The sequence below is a fragment of the Aythya marila genome, assembly GCF_965140915.1.
Source record: "Aythya marila genome assembly, chromosome: 1".
Taxonomy (NCBI): Eukaryota; Metazoa; Chordata; class Aves; order Anseriformes; family Anatidae; genus Aythya; species Aythya marila.
Window position 1 is genome coordinate 42927549 of NC_139042.1, and position 18729 is coordinate 42946277.

An 18729-nucleotide genomic window follows, 5' to 3' on the forward strand; every position below is an offset into this window, starting at 1 on the left:
CCCCGTAGAAAATGAGTATTTTCTATTGTTTGGGGAAGTTAATTAGAAAGTTTTAAAGGCATGACTCAATGCCCCAAATGGAACTAGTCATTTTTTAATCTTCTATTAACAAAACATCTGCTTCTAAGTGCCCTCCAAAATATTGCCTTTTCTAATCCAGATGCCACAATCTGAATTAGTTTAATTACTTTTACCATATTAATTTTCCTACACTACCATGACTCCTCTCACTTAAGCACTTAAGAACATAGTTACAACGGTTACTCATTAAATCTCCCTAAACTCGAGCAAATAATGAATTAATAATGCCGAATAACAACCATTATTTAGTCAATCTTTCAAAAATTTTCCACCTTCCCCACAGCCCAACAGCTGTCTTCCCATATCCGGAAGATCATTCACCCATGAAAATAAATCTCCTTCAAACTTCTACTTTACAACCCAGTGATATTCACATACTCCAAAGAAGAAATGTTGTATGTTGGTACCAGCAAGAGACCATGAGATGCAAGAGATGAAGGGAGCATGGTCTGTTCTACACTGTAATTTCCGATGCACTACGCTCCTCAGCAATTTCTATCTCAACTAGCCCATCAACTAGCTGGTATCACAGTATTTGATGTTCATTGCTTCAAGGGAAGCTGCAACCAAAGCCCTAAGTAAAGAGTTATGGGGTGGTCTGTCAGCAGGGTAAATGCCCCATGTAACAGAGCTGGGCTTATATTCCCTAGGCAAGAAACTTTATGGGCTGCAATTGCAGATACTCTGCAGTACTCCCTGGGCACTTGCAGTCCCTTTCATTTGTGTATTATTAAAGTTACTTTTATTCATCAGTTTAGCAGGCTTTTGGCAACTATGCCATTGAGTAATGATGAGGTAACTCTGTCTGCTACCAGGACAGAAATCATCCCAGTGATGTAGTTGTAAACCCACTTTTATCTCTGACAAACTCCCTTCTGTTATTACAAGTGAGTGTCCTTTCCTAATTATGTCCCATCCATCCACTTCTTCTGTACGTAACTCTCACCATGACTCTGAGTTACTACATCCCTTCTCCATAGCACCTTCTGCAGTGGTATTCATCATTTTGAAACACTGCTAACATTTTTATTGCAAAATATACACAAGAGAATGTTCAGGGTTACAGGCTTAGCCATCTAGTCAGACTTTTCTGCATTTAAACTTTATCCTGTGAAAGAGCCACATGCTCAAATTCCAGTTTGGGGAGGAAAAAGTTCGAGAAGCACTTGGAGATGAAACTTGGTTTATTGTTTTGTGCAGCGATTCCAGACTGGGTGGGTGGGAGCACAGGGGAGATGCTGTCCCTCACTCCATTCACAAACTACAGAAGACTTAAGTCAAACATGGTTTAAGCAGTGGCATCTGCCCAGCCCTGCTATCTATGACCACATCTTTATATATTCCTTGTTCAGTTTCTACTGTCATTACACACGGAAGAGAGAGTATTCCCCACATAAAAACAGAGTGAGGTCCTAAGGACTTAGCCTGTAACAAATTGAAAGAAAACAAATACTCCAGCAAACATGCCTCTGCCTATGTTTGATGGTGTTACATATTCTAGTTGGAAGTCAACAGGTCTGCAGGGTCAGGACACCTCAGAGCTGTTCCTGGTTTGGTTTCTGCTACAGGATGCTATGCAAAATATATAATGTGTAGTATTTACGTCAGCTGGTTTCAGCTCCCACATAAAGACCAGAACCACTCTAAAACACACAGCACAGACACGCTGCACCCATATTGATAGTGCTGTGAGAGGGAAAATCATAAATGGAAAACCACAAATAATGGCTTATTAGATTTTGCATTTCTACTAAAAATAAGCAATTTCAGACAGAAAAGAATCTTTTTACAGCAAAAACACCATCTTATAAAGAACATCCTCAGGCACTCCCAGAGGAAGAGGGCAGCTTAGCTTTTAGACACAGGGGAAAGGGAAAAATGACAACTATTATGTTTTGTGTGATATTTTTATTAGTATAATTTTTTAATGAAAAACATCTGAGCACTTACAGAGTACTTTCCAACTTTAAAGTGCCTCGCACAGCTTTTCACAAAAAAATATATTAATACCTTATAAAAGTCTGCCTTCATAATAGCACCATGTAACAAGTATCTTTGTGTCTATTCTGCAGGTAGGAAAACAAATGCACCGAGCAAAAGCAGCCTTCCCAAAACTGCAGAAAATGAACAGCAGCATTATGACTCGCATATTAGGAAAACCTTACTTTCTGTAGGGAGGCCACTAGATCTCAGTTTCATCCTTTTAAATGTTTGAAACATTTGCAATGATTTTGATTCAAAAATGTAATTCAATTATTTTGATGTCTTTGAAAAGGTGATTTTGAATCTCTGTTTCCAAGTTCACTATATCTCTTTGGTGAATATAATAAATTTGAGTTTTGCTTCAGTATTGTTAAAATATGCAAATCAAAGATCGTTCTGGGAAGAGATTAAAGTTTCGTATCAGTTGAGCAAGTCTGGGAAAATAATTTCTACGGGCAGAATGGGAACATGCTGTGCTTACTGCAACGTGTCCTGAAATTCAGGTTTTTTACTCCTCATTCTCAGTCTTAGGCAGAGCAAAGGGACATGGTTTCTTCAGGTGATAACTGAACAAAACAATTTCTTCAAATCAAAATCATAGTGGCAACCTGCACTATCAAACACCAGACAGAACTTCATCAGATTTTTGGCAGATCTTAAAGTGATTATTTGCAAGCTCCACATCTGGTAATTCAGACTCAAGTTGTTCTCCCACATCACAACACATGAGTATCCTTCATTTCACCACACTGCTGAGTTTAGGAACCGTTTGCCATCCTGAATCCCCCTGCAAGATCAGTATTAGTTAAGGACCCTTATCTATTTATTTCTCCCATACTCCCCTTTAGGTTCAGCCTCAGTTTATTGCTACTTTAATACAAAATCCCAGTATACAAACACAAAATACAAATCCCAGCATAAAACCCCTTTATTTCCAGACTCACAAGAACTCTATTCTCCATAACTTCAGAAGGCAAACCCACAACACCAGTCTCACTGCACACACTGAAAACAAGCAAAGAGTTAATAGAAGAAACTTCCCTTCCACATTTTTGCTTTTTAGGCTTCTGCACAAAGACTTTGTCCTCCAAAGGGACTTGGACAAGAATTGTCAAAGACCTTGCTGAAATAAAATGATAAATGCAATTCCCCTAACAACTGTAAAAATACAGTTTTTGGAAATGTGAAAGGACTCTTCCTGTGCGCCTGATTCCAGGACCTAGATGAAATCCCAAAAGGAGGGGACAAATAACATTTATTATCTGGTCATTTTTTTCTGATCATTTTTTTCTGATCATTTTTTTCCTGCCTGACGTGGTCCTTATATATGTATAGATATATGTACATACTTATGAATTGAAGTATATGTATATGCTTACATACATCTCTCTGTATGTATTTGTAGTAAGAGAGAGCATGGAAATTTCCTCCTGCCCTCCAGCCACAGCAATAAGGGACTATCAAAATTCCAGTTCTTTGGGTAAGGATGAGATTTCTCCTTTTATGGCAACCTTCACTCACAAAGGAATTTGGGAAAGGTGATGTACTTACAACAGCAGCCAGCTGCGCACATGGTGGTAGCAGACTTGCACACTAACTCTCTTTGGCTGGGGTGCTGCCGGCCTGAGTTTTGGTCTGGCCTCCTCACAGAAAACACCTTTTCTTGTCTGTGGTCCCTAACTGCAAGGGAGATGCCAACTAAGTGACACTTCCATTTCCATCTGCAATAACTGTGCCTCCAATTCTGCTCCCGTCACTCCTCCTGGATGCTCCAGGACTTGCTTCAGCACGTTCAGCTAGAGCAATATTGATGTTTCTCAATATAAAAATTAAACTTTCCACTAACTGTAAAAACGAAACAAAGCAAAACAAGAAGCAAATCCCCAGAGAAATAAACAAACAAACCAAAAACAACAAAAAAGCTCCAAGGGTTGAGCTTTGTCTCATTCAGAGGGCAGGACCCTGGTGTGCCAGGCTGTTTACAGAAACAGAGCAGCGAAAAACACCTCCCTTAAAGACCTCACTAGTTAAGCAAATGAGTTGTGAATAGTATAAAGCTTTCTAAATTGAGAGATAATAATTTTTTTATCACCATAAAATGTAAATATATATAGTATCAAAGAAAAATATTAACTGACAAAATACACATGAAAATTTCATATCCTCTGTGGAGAAAATACCGAAGTGCAGAAAATAACCACCCATCCTACACAGGAGTCATCTTATCTGTTTCTTTTCATGGGAAAGGAGAAGTTTAATAAAATTTCTCCAGTTCTCTGCCTACTTGTTTGCAAAAAATGAAGATGGAAAATACTTGCTTTCAGGCTCTGCTTTCCTTTTTCCTTTTAGGAAAAAATTAAGCAGAAAAAAAAAAAAAAAAAGCTGAATAAAACATTAAAGCAAAGGCTTTTGTGAAACTTACTTCTACTTTTGAGCATGCTCTATTCTCAAACAGTTTGTTTCTGATTGACAGGCTGCCCTGAAAAGAACAGCATGGGCACAAGCAACTCCAGGCGCACTTCATGAAAGACGTGGTATTACCAGAAACGGGAATTTCGTAGCACGTTGCTATGCGTTCCCCATCTGGGACTGAGTGGGCTGCAAGAGTTAACGTCCTTGGAAGCCCTGTAATGTGTTTTTACTCCTCTAGGTCTGGGTGCATCTGGAGGCAACATCTGGGAAAGTACACTGGAGGGAATGGGAGTAGGGAGGTCTTTCTCGCCTTCATGCCACTGCAGGGCTGCAAATGGTAGACCACAATCATGCCTGAGACCTCAGATGAACTGCAGTTCTTTGGAGGTAGAATATTAAGCACTAAATGGCTTACTTAGAGAAAATTTTATTCTGCATAATGAAATCATCATTATTCCCTCGTGCCACACACAGACAAAACACATATGCACCCCATATTTACAAAGTCAAGGGGCACTGTTGCAAATATTTTTCATAACCTAGAGACTGAAAGCAATCACAGACACAATTAGACTTGCTTTCCCATCAAAGTGCCTTGGAATAACCACATGGGCACTCTTCCATATCGGCACGGCATCAGACCTACAATGCAGAGAAACGACTCCCTGTGTGTAAGGTGAATTCAGAGCTTGCAGAACTCGCCAGAAATGAAATCATTTAACTTTCCATGGAGCGGCTATTGGAAGAGAACTGGATGTACGAGCTCCCTGTGGTATGGACACCTGCCCGTAAGTAGCTGGACTCGGACAACTATCCCTCTACATCCAGGCGGCTAGCAGAGGTTCACATTTCTGAACATCACCTTACCAGGATGCGGTGGCCTTGGTGAGTCTGCCTTTATACCCTGGTAGGTATTCTACCAGCAGACACCCTATTTTAAATACCTCCTAATTTCTGTCCTGAAATCTGAACCCAGGAACATCAATAGGCTGAGGCTTTAGCAGTCCTGTTTATTAAAGTATTTGTCTATCTTCTAAACAGAAATTGCATGAAGAAAGGGCAAAAAGCTAGACGTGAAGACTTCCACGAAATATACTGGTTTCCACATTAGAAAGCTCAACTGTTTATTGAAACTGGCAGTAAATTTTAAACACTAAATGAAAATATTTCTTAAAAAATAAAAGCATCACCCAAAACAAATAGAACCTCCTATTTTACTTAAATAAAAGTAATTTTAAAATTAGCTTTGTTTATTTAAATTCCTAGGTTCTGGAACAGCATGTGAACCTGCTGTTGCAGCTTTTTTCACTCAGCAGATTTATATGCAGAAGGAAGAGCTCTGGGATAAGGGCCCTAAGAGGCATGTAGGACATAAGAAAGAAAAGCTGGACTTTTGAAGAGAGTCTAGTGGGCAGGTGGCAAAGAGGTGTTAATTTTAAAGTAGGCCAAAAATCTGCACAGTTCAGGTCAAATCCAAGAGGATTATTTTAAAAATGTTGTTTCCTCCCAATATTTGTCTAAAGAAGGGATTACAAACCTGTAAATATCTCTCTGGAATGTATAGCTAGCAAAAGGCATTCAAAAGACCTTAAGAAAACAACAGGTAATGAATGGAGTTTTAAAACCTACCAAGCAAAAATAACTATTTTGGTGCCTCTGACTTCTTAAGTCTGCTCTGAAACTGCTGAAAGGAAAATGTGAACAAAGACTAATGACAGGGGCCCTTTCATATTAAAATAATATATGGAGCAACAGTGAGTGAGAGGAATGCAATGTTTGAAAAAGCACAGACTAAATAAAACACCCGTGTACTCACTAGCTCTCTCTCTTCTAGGGCGGTGTCTCAACCCAGCAAAAAAGGAACTTCTTGGGGAGGAAATGTTGTCATTTTCTCAGGTACAAAACCACATTTCTGAGATGTTTAGTGTCTCCATGTAATGAGGACACGCTGATGAGGACCCCCTGACACTAACAAATAGGCTTCATTACGTCTGAGGCAAAGGTATTTGCTCTCATATGTCAGGAATGATATAGGCGTTGATCAAGGACAAACCCCTGAACACTAAAAGAAATTATTTGGCCTGGGGGCTATGTTCAGCCTGCGTCTTTAAGTGCAGCCACAACTTCGGCAGCAGGGGCACCAAGATCAGCACTGGTTGGAGCTCACAGATGAAAATCTGCAGCCACAGCCCTGTGTCAGAGCCCTGCAGAAGCTGATACAGATAGGGAGGAAGGTCTCTTGCCTTCCTCCACCCACTGGAGGCAGGAGCAAAGCCACAGTTGTGGCTGGATGCCACCCTACCCTATACTCATGGACTAAATCCATTCCCACTTCATGCCACTGGAACATCCCAGGCTTCTGCTGCCACTGACTCCAGGAAGCTACTCTGCTACATTCCTCGAGAAAGTAGTAACTAATGACTGAAATAGCACTGCATTGAAATACAAAGTGGTGATTGTATAGCTACAACACCAGCTACAAAGAAAGTCCTACAAAAGTGAGAGACAGAAAGCAATCACTTCTCTATCAGATGTAAAATCATGCTGCACATAACTTTAAAGCAGGCATCTTATTCCTTTATTGAATTCTTCAGGATGATTCACACAACAGTTTAAACTCCTTGGGCCTTTCCATATGGTAAAAGAGTAGCCACAAGAAGCTAGAAATGGATTTAGCTGTGAGCAACTTTAGATGTGAAATCCAACACAAATCAAATTTCCCTTTAAATGACTATGTAGTTAGTGGGTTAGATTTCTCAGGTCATAATCCCCGCGCTAGGCACCGCTTTGACTGTGACGCATTCACACCACACAGTGTACTCTGCATACCTAGAAGAAAGGGAAGAGCTTTAAATATCCTCCACATGTATTATCCATTATACCTGTTTCAAAGTCTCTGTTCTTTACCAGGCCCCTAACAGACAGTATAATTTGCCTCTTCAATTTACATAATATGGCTCAAATTTACATGTTCTCCCTATTCGAGAGGAGACAGATGATGAGTATGAAAACTGGGTCACAGTATGCAAAGGTCAGCTTTGGTACTATTGGTTAAAAGAGGATACCACTGACTGGTATTTGTAGACCAAGTAGCCTCTGGATCAAAAGTGAAGTTGCTGGCCAGTGGGACGGTTTGCCCTTTGTGGTGTGAAAGAACTTACCAGTGCACCACATGCATGCCATGGGACATCATCCACAGCTAGCTGCACAGAGGTGGGCTCCCTGCAGTGACTCTGCAGGCAGGTAGAACCTGTCATCATTTGACAGACTTCTCATTACTTAATTTATTTTATATCAAGGCAACTGAAATCACTACGAACACACAAGGTGCTATGTGCTTTTCCTATGATCACTGACGTCTATCCAAAAGGTGTTTTCACTTTCTCATGCCTCCTTTGCACTGTTATGGCATGTAGACCAAAGGGTCCTGGGTGTTTGTTCTTGTTCTCCCTCTTCCCTCTCTTAAAACTCTCTGCCTTGTCCTCTCATTGTTCCATACACTCCCCTTATCCACACCCACTATGCTGATAAAGGCTATAATAATGTATAACCTGAGATGTATTATTTCACCTGAGACTTAACTGTCTTCCATTTGACCTGATAAATGGTGGCTTTGTCCTGCCACCTTCATCATATTTAGCTCTTATATTTAGTTTCATTATAGTTACAGATGATTGAAAAATAATCATGAAATTTTGCAAGGAAACTGTGAATATTTTTGACCACTTTGCAGCTTTTTGGTGACATTTCAGAAACATCCAGCCAACTAGAGAGGAGGTCGAGACATATGCCCTCAAATTTTTGGCATGAAAACATATGCCTGCTTTTTTTTTGCCAAAAGAATGAAATCTTTGACACTCATTGCCAATTTTACAGCTCCACAGACCCAGGACTTCCAGCTTTACCAAGTTCACGGATCAGTTACTAAAACCTAGTTTTTATAACCCATGTCAGCTTCTCAACAGCAGGCAAAATTTGACTCTTTGATTTACATAAAACATGCCAGATTTTCATCATCTCTATTTAAAAGGAAGAGAGTTTGTAGATCTTTCACAAGCCAGGTCTAATATAAAAAGAAAACAGCAATAAGATAAAATTTAAATATTTTTAGAATTAAATTTTGATGGTAAAAAGAACACACTGAGTGGAAAGATCCAGTATTGCTTAGTCTTGACTGCTCAGCTGTCCTACTGGAAGCGTCAGTGGCAAATTTAATATCTCCTAGAGGACCTGAAATAGCAATTACATATCATAAAATAATGCTACGGTTGTTTCCCTATATGTCTTCAAAGTAAAAGAAGCAAGCTAACAAAGATGAGTCCCACCAGGGCTACATACGTGCACGCCTGACAGGGAACAGGAGTTTCAGCTCTCCACCATTAACTCCCAGGGCTGACACGAGCGCCTACACTAAGCAGAACAGACACAGGCGGATAGGGAATGCAACCCAGAGCTGCTAGTTTTCCGATACTTACAGATTACTCATTTATAGAATCACACATTAGTAATTTTCTTTATGTTCACTGAAGCAGAAACTAACTCTACGCAACTCCGGTGAGCCAGTTTCTCACCGTTTTCTCCTTGCAGAAAAAGATGATAAACCTGAGCTGCAAGATTGACTGCGAGTCCTGAAGGCTCTCCATCACACCCAATACCTCCTGATAGCTTTATTTGACGATCTGGCAAAACAACAACAAGAACCTGATACTAGAAAGAGAAATTCAATAGCGAGTGCTTGTGATTTATGAAATGCTCCAGCGATTACAGGTTTCACTTGCAGTTTTCCCAGTTTCAGACACGATACGTAATTCAAGCTCGCCCCCCAGTGGCTTCCATGGGCACTCCACTCCGCTAAGGCTTGAGGACACCGGTGAGAACTATTTGGAAGCTGGCTGATGGCTTGCTTAAAAAAGGGAGGCAACACTCAAAGAGAATTGAATGCAAATGTTTCTGTGTGTAATATTTTGTTTCAATTTTTAATGAAGTTCAAAAGAAATGTACTTTCCAACCAAGGAAGCTGTTCATCCTGTCATAATGCCATACTATTTTCCCTGTTTTCCAAGTGAACGTGCATGTTTTAGTGACTATGTAAACATAGTAAATGAAAAAAAATAGTTTTCAAACACATCCTGCTTAGCCAAACAATTGTTAGCAAGATCAGTTTGCCTAGGAAAAAAAAAAAAAAAAAAAAAAAAAGCCCAGATTATGCAATGTTGAGTTTCTGTGATCTTTCCTCAGAAAGTTGCCTATTCAAACTTGCTTACCCTTGCGTGCATAGCTGTCATAATTCATTTATACTTATCCAAAACTGCACACTAATTATTGTGGGTCATACGTGAATAATTAACTTCTTTTGCCTGAAGCAAAAGTAAAAGCCAAGATAAAAAATGTAAAATGAGATTAATCCATAGAGCATGCTCATGGCCAATGCTACATGTAAGTCAGATTACATCAACTTCTTACCAAGACCTGAAAAGCATTCCATGAAACACATTTTAACAGCACAATATGGATTTTCTCATTGGATTGCTGGTTGAATTTAGTGCTCACCTTCTCTCTAGACTACACTTCTTACATTGCAGCAGGCACAAAGACATGACAGTATAATACAGTTAACAACTGATCATTTAATGAAAGCTTTTGATTTGAGGTTATTTTTCCTATTGTATTTTCTTTTCTCCCTGAAGGAATGAACTAATATCCAACATGACTATAAAATATTTCAGGCAGCAGCCTTTTGGGGTGGGGATTCATTTCAGCCAGCTAACAGGCAAGTACCTGAGCTTCCTCTGTATTTAGCAAGTGAAACAGAAGCACTTTCAGATGCCAATCCTTGGGTCTACCTGAAGAAGGAATAATGTGCCCCAGAGGTGCCAAGCCCTCTTCTATGACTACCCAGAGATCCCAGACAGATAGCATAGCCTAGACACCCAGCCGCTGGGGAACCAAAGCTGGAGAGATGAATCCTGCGTTACTTTTGGTACAGAAACTCCCTTCATGCTACCCGAGAGTTATAGCTGCATAAACTGCAATTACCAACACCATTTTATGCCTTAAGTACCTAGTTTCAAGCACCTGAAATGCATAGCCTGAGCTTCAGTGGTGCAGACTATCTAACATCGATTTGGGTGTGTTATACACAAGAGCTGGTCTGTCATGAGATCACTGATGAATTACAGACTCATTAAAGAATTGGGCAACAACTTAGGAATCAAGATACAAAGAAGGAAAGGGATGGAGTAGAGGTAGACTGAGATAAAGGAAGTAAAAGAAGAATGGCAGAGAACAAGGCAAAAGAGTAAGGGTACATAAAATACATTAGAATACGAAATATACAGGGAAAAAATAAGGAAAAGGGAAAAAGAATTAAGACAAAACAATTAAGAGAGAAAGCTCAAGCATTACTGGGAAGATATGAAGAAATCAGCATAACTGGAGTGGAGAGAAGCCTAATGAAATACCCAGAGTATTTATGCGGTTATAGGAAGAGACTCTACTTTACAGGAATTAGTTTAGTGGGGGGTATTAGGATGGTGCTTTGTTCGGTATTCCTTTCAATAAAAGTCCTAGCAACCTAAAGACATATTGGAAAGAATGATGCAGAGGTGACTTCATCTGAAATGAAGAAGTCACCACTTAATTTTTAAACTAATATCTCATACTCTTTAGAGTACATCACACCACAGAAAGCACCACCAGGTTCTCAACAAAGAACAGCTTTGTGCTGTGTGCTGGACAAACACCATATTTTCTCCAAGGAGTTACAAGAATGTTGAAGTACATTAAGAGCAGAGAGATCAATAAATTTAATTTAAGTAGATCAACAGCAGAGTTAGGAACAGCACTGAAACTCAATAGTGTTCTGTCCACTGCCTTTTTAGCCATTTTAGCAGTCACCTTTTAAATTGTTCGTGATGACCTCAAAAAGCTATTCCTGAGTTTCTCCACAATAAAATTACAACAATTACACATCACTGCTTCAGCTGCCCTCACATGTCTGTCATGGGGAGTAGTAATGACCTATAAAGTTAATAAGAAAGCCAGGTATTGATTAAGTATTATCATCACTGAATGGGATCCAGCTCATCTAGGCACCTCTCTCGCATTTTTGGTGAAAGGACCTAGTACAACCTATTCTCATTAAGTGACTGACTTCCCTTGGCAGTATGCGGTAGATGCTTCTGAAAGCATCCAGAAAGAAATCCACAGTTCTTGAATTTACGCTTGGATTGAACGGAAGGTATTTAGCAGCACCTGTAATTGAAAGGCTACATCAGTAAAAGCAAATAGTATAATAGCTCAATAGGAGCCGGTCTGTAGAGTTAAAAAGTTGTTGAAGATCCATGTCCATACTCTTTCATCTTCTTGATGGTTTTCCTTGGACAAGCCTTGGTTGGCTTCCATTCATCCATTCATCCATCAACCAAATCATCCATTGTTGGTTGAAACACATTAGATGTGCCCATGGAGGCCACTTTTCTGTTTAGTTTCAGCTGAAAGGAGTCCAGTTTGTGCTAAGAGTGCTTAAATGTTGAGAAGGAAAGCATAGAAAGTGGCCACGACAGGGAAGTTCAATTCAAAAGTATGTCCCTGATGTGCACCAGCATGCCAATACAGGTGTACCCGCAGACATCTCCACTATTTCCATCCAGACATTTGTCTGTTAGTGTAGGATGCAAGTTCAATAGGTCCTGTATTAGGCAGAAAGAAACCTGCTTGTCTTAACCATGCAACACAGTGCCAGCAAAGCCTTACCTGTGTGCGTCCTCCGGTGGGCCTTCAGGTGGGAACTTTTTGTGTACACTTTGTTGCATCCCTCGAAGTCACACCGGTGGATGCGCCGCTTCCTGGAGTCTGGAGACTCTGACCTTCTCTGACGCCTTGTGCTTTCAATACTGAATGGTGAAATGGAACTAAAAAAAAACAGAACAGAAGGGGAAAAAAATGAAGCAAGAGCACAGCACATACCTTGGGCCCCAAAACATCAGCAGTAATAAATCACTATGCCAGAAGCGACCCAAGCAATTACTTAAATATTTCCTTTTCTGCAACATAGTCCACAGCACCTCTTTGAAACAACTCATGCTTGAACTAGGGTATATTTTGCAGTATGAAATAATTGAAGTCTTGATTTAGATGTGCTTATTGCCAGAGAAAACACCATGATCCTTGAAATACTGCTCCAATAATGAACTAGTCTGACTTTATCTGCGCTTTATTTCAACTTTACATGTCCAGTTCCAAACTCACTGAACCTTTCTTTCTAACCAATTTCCTTGATAGACTCCGTAATTTCTCCTTGATAAGCTTACATAGATAAAAATCCTGACACCTTTTGTGAAAAAGTGTTTCTAGCACCCAGATCTGAACTATGGACCCTTGTATTTGGCTAAATGCCTGTTGCTTGCTTTCATACGCATTGCCAAGAGATCCCTATCACCCTGCAGCAGTGATTTTTCCATTTCCTTATTTAACAGTTCTCAATTACAGAATCACACAGAATCACAGAATTTCTAGGTTGGAAGAGACCTCAAGATCATCGAGTCCAACCTCTGACCTAACGCTAACAGTCCCCACTAAACCATATCCCTAAGCTCTACATCTAAACGTCTTTTGAAGACTTCCAGGGATGGTGACTCCACCACTTCCCTGGGCAGCCTGTTCCAGTGCCTCACAACCCTTTCAGTAAAGAAGTTCTTCCTAACATCTAATCTAAAACTCCCCTGGCGCAACTTAAGCCCATTCCCCCTCGTCCCGTCACCAGGCACGTGGGAGAACAGGCCAACCCCCACCTCGCTACAGCCTCCCTTGAGGTACCTATAAAGAGCGATAAGGTCGCCCCTGAGCCTCCTCTTCTCCAGGCTGAACAAGCCCAGCTCCCTCAGCTGCTCCTCGTAGGACTTGTTCTCCAGGCCCCTCACCAGCTTCGTCGCCCTTCTCTGCACCCGCTCAAGCACCTCCATGTCCTTCTTGTAGCGAGGGGCCCAAAACTGAACACAGTACTCGAGGTGCGGCCTCACCAGAGCCAAGTACAGGGGGACGATCACCTCCCTAGCCCTGCTGGTCACACTGTTCCTGATACAAGCCAGGATGCCGTTGGCCTTCTTGGCCACCTGAGCACACTGCTGGCTCATATTCAGCTGACTATCCACCATCACTCCCAGGTCCTTCTCTGCCTGGCAGCTCTCCAACCATTCCTCTCCCAGCCTGTAGCTCTGCTTGGGGTTATTGCGCCCCAGGTGCAGGACCCGGCACTTGGCCTTGTTGAACTTCATGCAGTTGACCTCAGTCCATCGGTCCAGCCTATCCAGATCCTCCTGCAGAGCTTTCCTACCCTCAAGCAGATTAACACATGCACCTAACTTGGTGTCATCTGCGAACTTACTGAGGGTGCACTCGATGCCCTCGTCCAGATCATTGATGAATATATTAAAGAGGACCAGCCCCAACACCGAGCCCTGGGGGACGCCACTAGTGACTGGCCTCCAACTGGACTTGACTCCATTCACCACGACTCTTTGGGCCCGGCTATCCAGCCAGTTTCTAACCCAACGAAGCGTGCGCCAGTCCAAGCCTAGAGCAGCCAGTTTCTTGAGGAGAATGCTGTGGGAGATGCTGTCAAAAGCCTTGCTGAAGTCAAGGTAGACCACATCCACAGCCTTTCCCTCGTCCACCCAGCGCGTCACTTTGTCATAGAAGGAGATCAGGTTCATCAAGCAGGATCTGCCTTTCATAAACCCATGCTGACTGGGCCTGATCACCTGCTGGCCCTGCAAGTGCTGCGTGATGACTCTCAGGAGGATCTGCTCCATGAGCTTCCCTGGCACTGAGGTCAAACTGACAGGCCTGTAGTTTCCCGGGTCCGCCCTCCGGCCCTTCTTGTAGATGGGCGTCACATTTGCTAGCCGCCAGTCACCTGGGACCTCCCCCGATAGCCAGGACTGCTGAATTACCTGCAAGTCAATTAATTTTATTTCCTTTCAGACTGATGATTAATAATAATAATAAAAAAAATAGTAGCACAGGGCCAGGAAACAATCCCCACAAAAATGCATATGCTCACTGAAGATACTTCATTTACTCCAGTGTCCTAAGGCCTATCAGTCATCCCAATTTTAAGCAATCAAAATGTAATGTTGAAGTCGTGTTGCTTTGGTTTATAAACACACTGTATATCAAGTCAAATCCTTGAAGAAAGTCTGCTACAACAATGCACTAGCCTTGGGTTAGACAAACTTGTGTCATAAAACATTATCAAGTTGGTATGCCAGGATCCAAACCCTCATCGATTTCCATTAATTATATTACCCAGCTATAAATCATTATCGATTGATCTCCATATCAGCCCCATTACAGTTATACTGCACAGCAGTTCACCTACAGTTATACTAGCCTGCTCAGTTACTGTGAGTACAGGAACAACATTGCCCTTCCTCAAGTTTCTGGGACTTACACCGCATTCCCAGGTTTATTGACATTCACGACAATGACCTTGAGGTTTGTCAGATACTCTTTTAAACTCTTAAGATGCAAGTTTTCAGCTCCTGAAATAGCTTGTGACAATCAAATGGAAATGAATCATAGGCAAGGAAACTGAATCTGCTCATGAAAAGGAGCAAGACCCTCTGGGGAAGCTACAATAGTAAGAATGGCATTTGAAAGAAATACTGATGCTGAGAAGCTCCTGTGTCAAAATCAATATTCAATCCTCTGTTACAATAGCCAGTGTTGTTACAGCTGTAGCTGTTCTGGCATAAACTTCTTTTTCAGGGATTTCCAAAATTTGCTGATGATTGTATCGGGTTAAAACTTTGCCTAGAGCATCTCACACCATTAGCATGTGATTTCACTGATGTTCCAATTTACTGCACTTCAAATATTTAGGTTTCAAATTTGTGGTAGTCCAAATTATTCATCTTTCTTTCTGTTTCAATGCTTTTAAAGTACAACCCCAATTTAAAGCACTACTTCGAAAAAGGAGCATTCTCTTTCTGACAACCCTCTTTTTTTCTTAACACAATATATACTTCACCTTCAGGCAAAGAGATTTTTCAGATTAATTATTTTTGCCTAGAATATGATATGTGTAAATGGGCATGCAGGGAATTTCTGAAATAGAGGAAGAAATGGACAGGGGGCCATAATATGAACATTAACCAGCAAAAAGTAGTCCCCAAGAGAGTAAGACACATCAGCGCTTTAACTATGTGACAGGAATACAGATATGTTTAGCTGTCACGTATACAGCTTAGGAATTGTATTTAAGTATCTGCATCTCAGGGCAAATGAAAGTCTTGGGTTAGATGATTAACTGAGATCAGTCCCACTACTCCAGATTCTTTTTTTTAACACCCCACCAGCTAAAATAAGAAGCAACTGTAAATCAAATCTTAAAGCTCAGTACTGAGGGTACATAACCCAGTGCGCAGGACCCGAAAATCTTTATCTTCAAAAATAAGCATTTGTGCATCATTTTTGCTGCATGGGATTTACAAGCTGTCTTAAAAGCCTGTTTTGTAACAAGGCGTTCAGATCCTGGATAATACAGTTTGTTTAAATGGGAGGAGGATCAAGCTTACAATGCTGCTGCGATTGCCAGCACTGAGGGAAAAAAAAAGCGAACCTTGAGCACAGACAGCACCTCCTAAGGAGCTAGCTGTCACGTACCAGAAGGTGACCTCATGGTGTGAGCTGCTCTTGCTTTCCTGGGGGTTTACACAGGAGGGTGTAAATGAAGCAGTGCCACATGATAGGTGCTGCCACTTCCAAATTCTTGCTAACCATCAGAAGGGACACAGGTGACAGCTCAGAGCACCCCCTCAAGGGGATCTTCTCTAGCCCGTGTGCCACAGGGGCACCCCATAGTTAGCACCCATTTTAGGTGCAGACAAGCGCACAGGTGGAGAATGCCAGGCTGGACCTGAGCATCAGCTTTGTTTGAGCCTTGCACAAGCCCTGTGACTGTTTAACTGGTGATACCACAGGAAGCCTTAAAAAGAGCCTACAGATGTGTTTTTTTAGAGCTTCCTGAGGTTAGTGACTCTCGCAGGGACTTTCACTTCAGTTCTTTTCATGCTCATGTAGCAGTAAAGGGACACCCTCCACTATCTCGAGCAATTTCCACAAAATAACTTTGCTGACCACACACGGTGACAGAAAAAAAAGAACAAAGTCCTCAAAATCATTTGCTGTGTTTTTGAAAGGCCACTGGGGATCTGCCAGGTGGCTCTGGCACAGAGCTCCAGAACTACTGCTTGATGGCATCACAGCAGACAAGCACCTAGAGAATAGAAATGACTGGGAACTCACAGGTATTGCTTTTTGTAATGATTTTTTTTTTCCTGATTGCAATGTGTTTAAAATCATGTAAAAAATGAAAGAAAAAAAAAAAAAAAAGCATATAGTAGTTTAAAAAAAAGCAACCACTCTTGACTAAGTGTCCCTCACAGACTGCCCAGAGTGAAGAAGTAAAGACCTGGAAGAACATCAGCAGCTGCCAGGGTGCCCCAAGGAGAAGCTGCCAGTTCTCCTGCTGACATCCAAGATCTCAGGCAGCCTTTAAAACTCAAGGTGGGGTTTAGCAACAGGACTGACACTATGTAATATCCCAGGAAAATTGCAGGATATATCAAATTACTGCTGATGCGTCAAGGTTGGGAGATAAAATAACAAAGAAAAAAATCGGGTTCTGGCTCGTCAGCTTGACATTTATTTATTTGCAACTCATTATTCCTAAAAACAGTGTAATTTCTGTATTGGTATAGGAACCATTAAACTAACATAAATCCTGGGAGACAGCTGGTTGCCTCCAGCTGCAACACCTATAGTTATTACTGCTCACAGGGAAATGAATGAACACAATCAGACATTTTTTGGATGGGAGCATTTAGGATGATCTACAAAACCTCAGATGTGTTATTTCCAGATAGAAGTGAAAACATGCATCTCTACAACTCACAGATGTACAAGTGCTTTTCTGTGATGCAAAAGTCTGCACATTAAAACAAAGACTCAGACTTCGCCAGTAGGTGGCCATCAAGTTCTCCAGAGCATGCAGTGGGGATTAGAACAACCCTGGTAATGCAAAATTTTCTCCTTTTATAAATGCTGCCCATTACTTCCTAGGTGTTTTGCCTTCACTCTTCATACAGACCACAAAAGGTTTTTGGTATGTGCAGCAGCACTGTTAAAAACACACAAAGTGGGTCTTTTTATACCCACCCTGTGTTTTCTGAGTGATAGGCAGAGCAGAGTTGCACAGGGAGAGCAGTATGTTCATTAAAACCTTGAACCATGCTCAGCGGCACAATAAAATGTGCCACACGGTGACAAGTCTCCACAAAACAGCCTGCCCATGGGCCAAATACACAGTACTACCTTCTGCCACCGAAATTCATGCTTCAATGCAGCATCCTGGCAGCCTGGGCAAGAGCTTGGCCAGCAGGGAGCTGGTGACAGATCCAACCCAAACTTGTAGCTGAATGAGAGACTTAACAGCTGCACTTCACCACTGGGTCCATGGCTGCTAAAAACAGGTATTAACCCCACTCTGGGGCAAAACACAGGCATTTATCAACTCTGCCCCTTCTGCTCTCACTTCCATGAGAAAGAGAACCAGCCTGGGCTTGGCACCTTGCAGCAGCTGCTCCGTCTGGATGACGGGCTTGGCAGGCCACAGCATGCACTGCAAGGCAGGCATAACGCAAGCCCTGGTCCTCTTGTGTTTCTCAGGCTGTTGAAGGATGTGATTTGGTTAAGCTGACATAACAGGACAGTCCTGCTCCAGTTGCTTTCTCCTGTGTCGGCACAGGCACTTGTCTGATCCTGCAGTGAGCCAGTTCAGGGACACATGATGATGAAAAGACAATTCTGCAAAAAAAGCTGAGCAGCTTGTTTGCTTTTGCTGGTTTAGCTCTCTAAATAGTGAAGTTTGCCAAATACCTGCCCTGACACATCATTGAAGATGGGAACCTGTGGCCAAGGGTGAGGGGAGTGTCATCACCCTTTTCAGTGGGAACCAGCTGTTATAACACCGATGCCATAACTTCCAGGGAAATTCAGAATTTGTACAAAGAAAACCAAGAGCATGCATATAACCAATCAACACAATCAACAACTGGAAAATGCACCTTTCACTCCACAACAACGCCTCTTCTTGCAAGTCTTGTGTGTGCAGAAATAATGCATATAAAAAGAGAAATAGATGGGCTGAAAACAAAAATTAGGATACTGCTACTGGAATACTTAGAAGGT

General features: G+C 41.6%; 1 protein-coding gene across 8 annotated transcripts in view; it reads right to left on the reverse strand.

Moving 5' to 3' along the window:
• Positions 1–18729, reverse strand: part of KLF12 (KLF transcription factor 12) — a 251068-nt gene that overhangs the window by 11215 nt on the left and 221124 nt on the right. For all 8 annotated transcript variants that reach the window (XM_082762378.1, XM_082762375.1, XM_082762381.1 and 5 more), the window contains one exon: positions 12232–12389. In XM_082762378.1, the coding sequence (XP_082618504.1) occupies positions 12232–12389 (158 nt within the window). The remainder of the gene's footprint in view (positions 1–12231; positions 12390–18729) is intronic.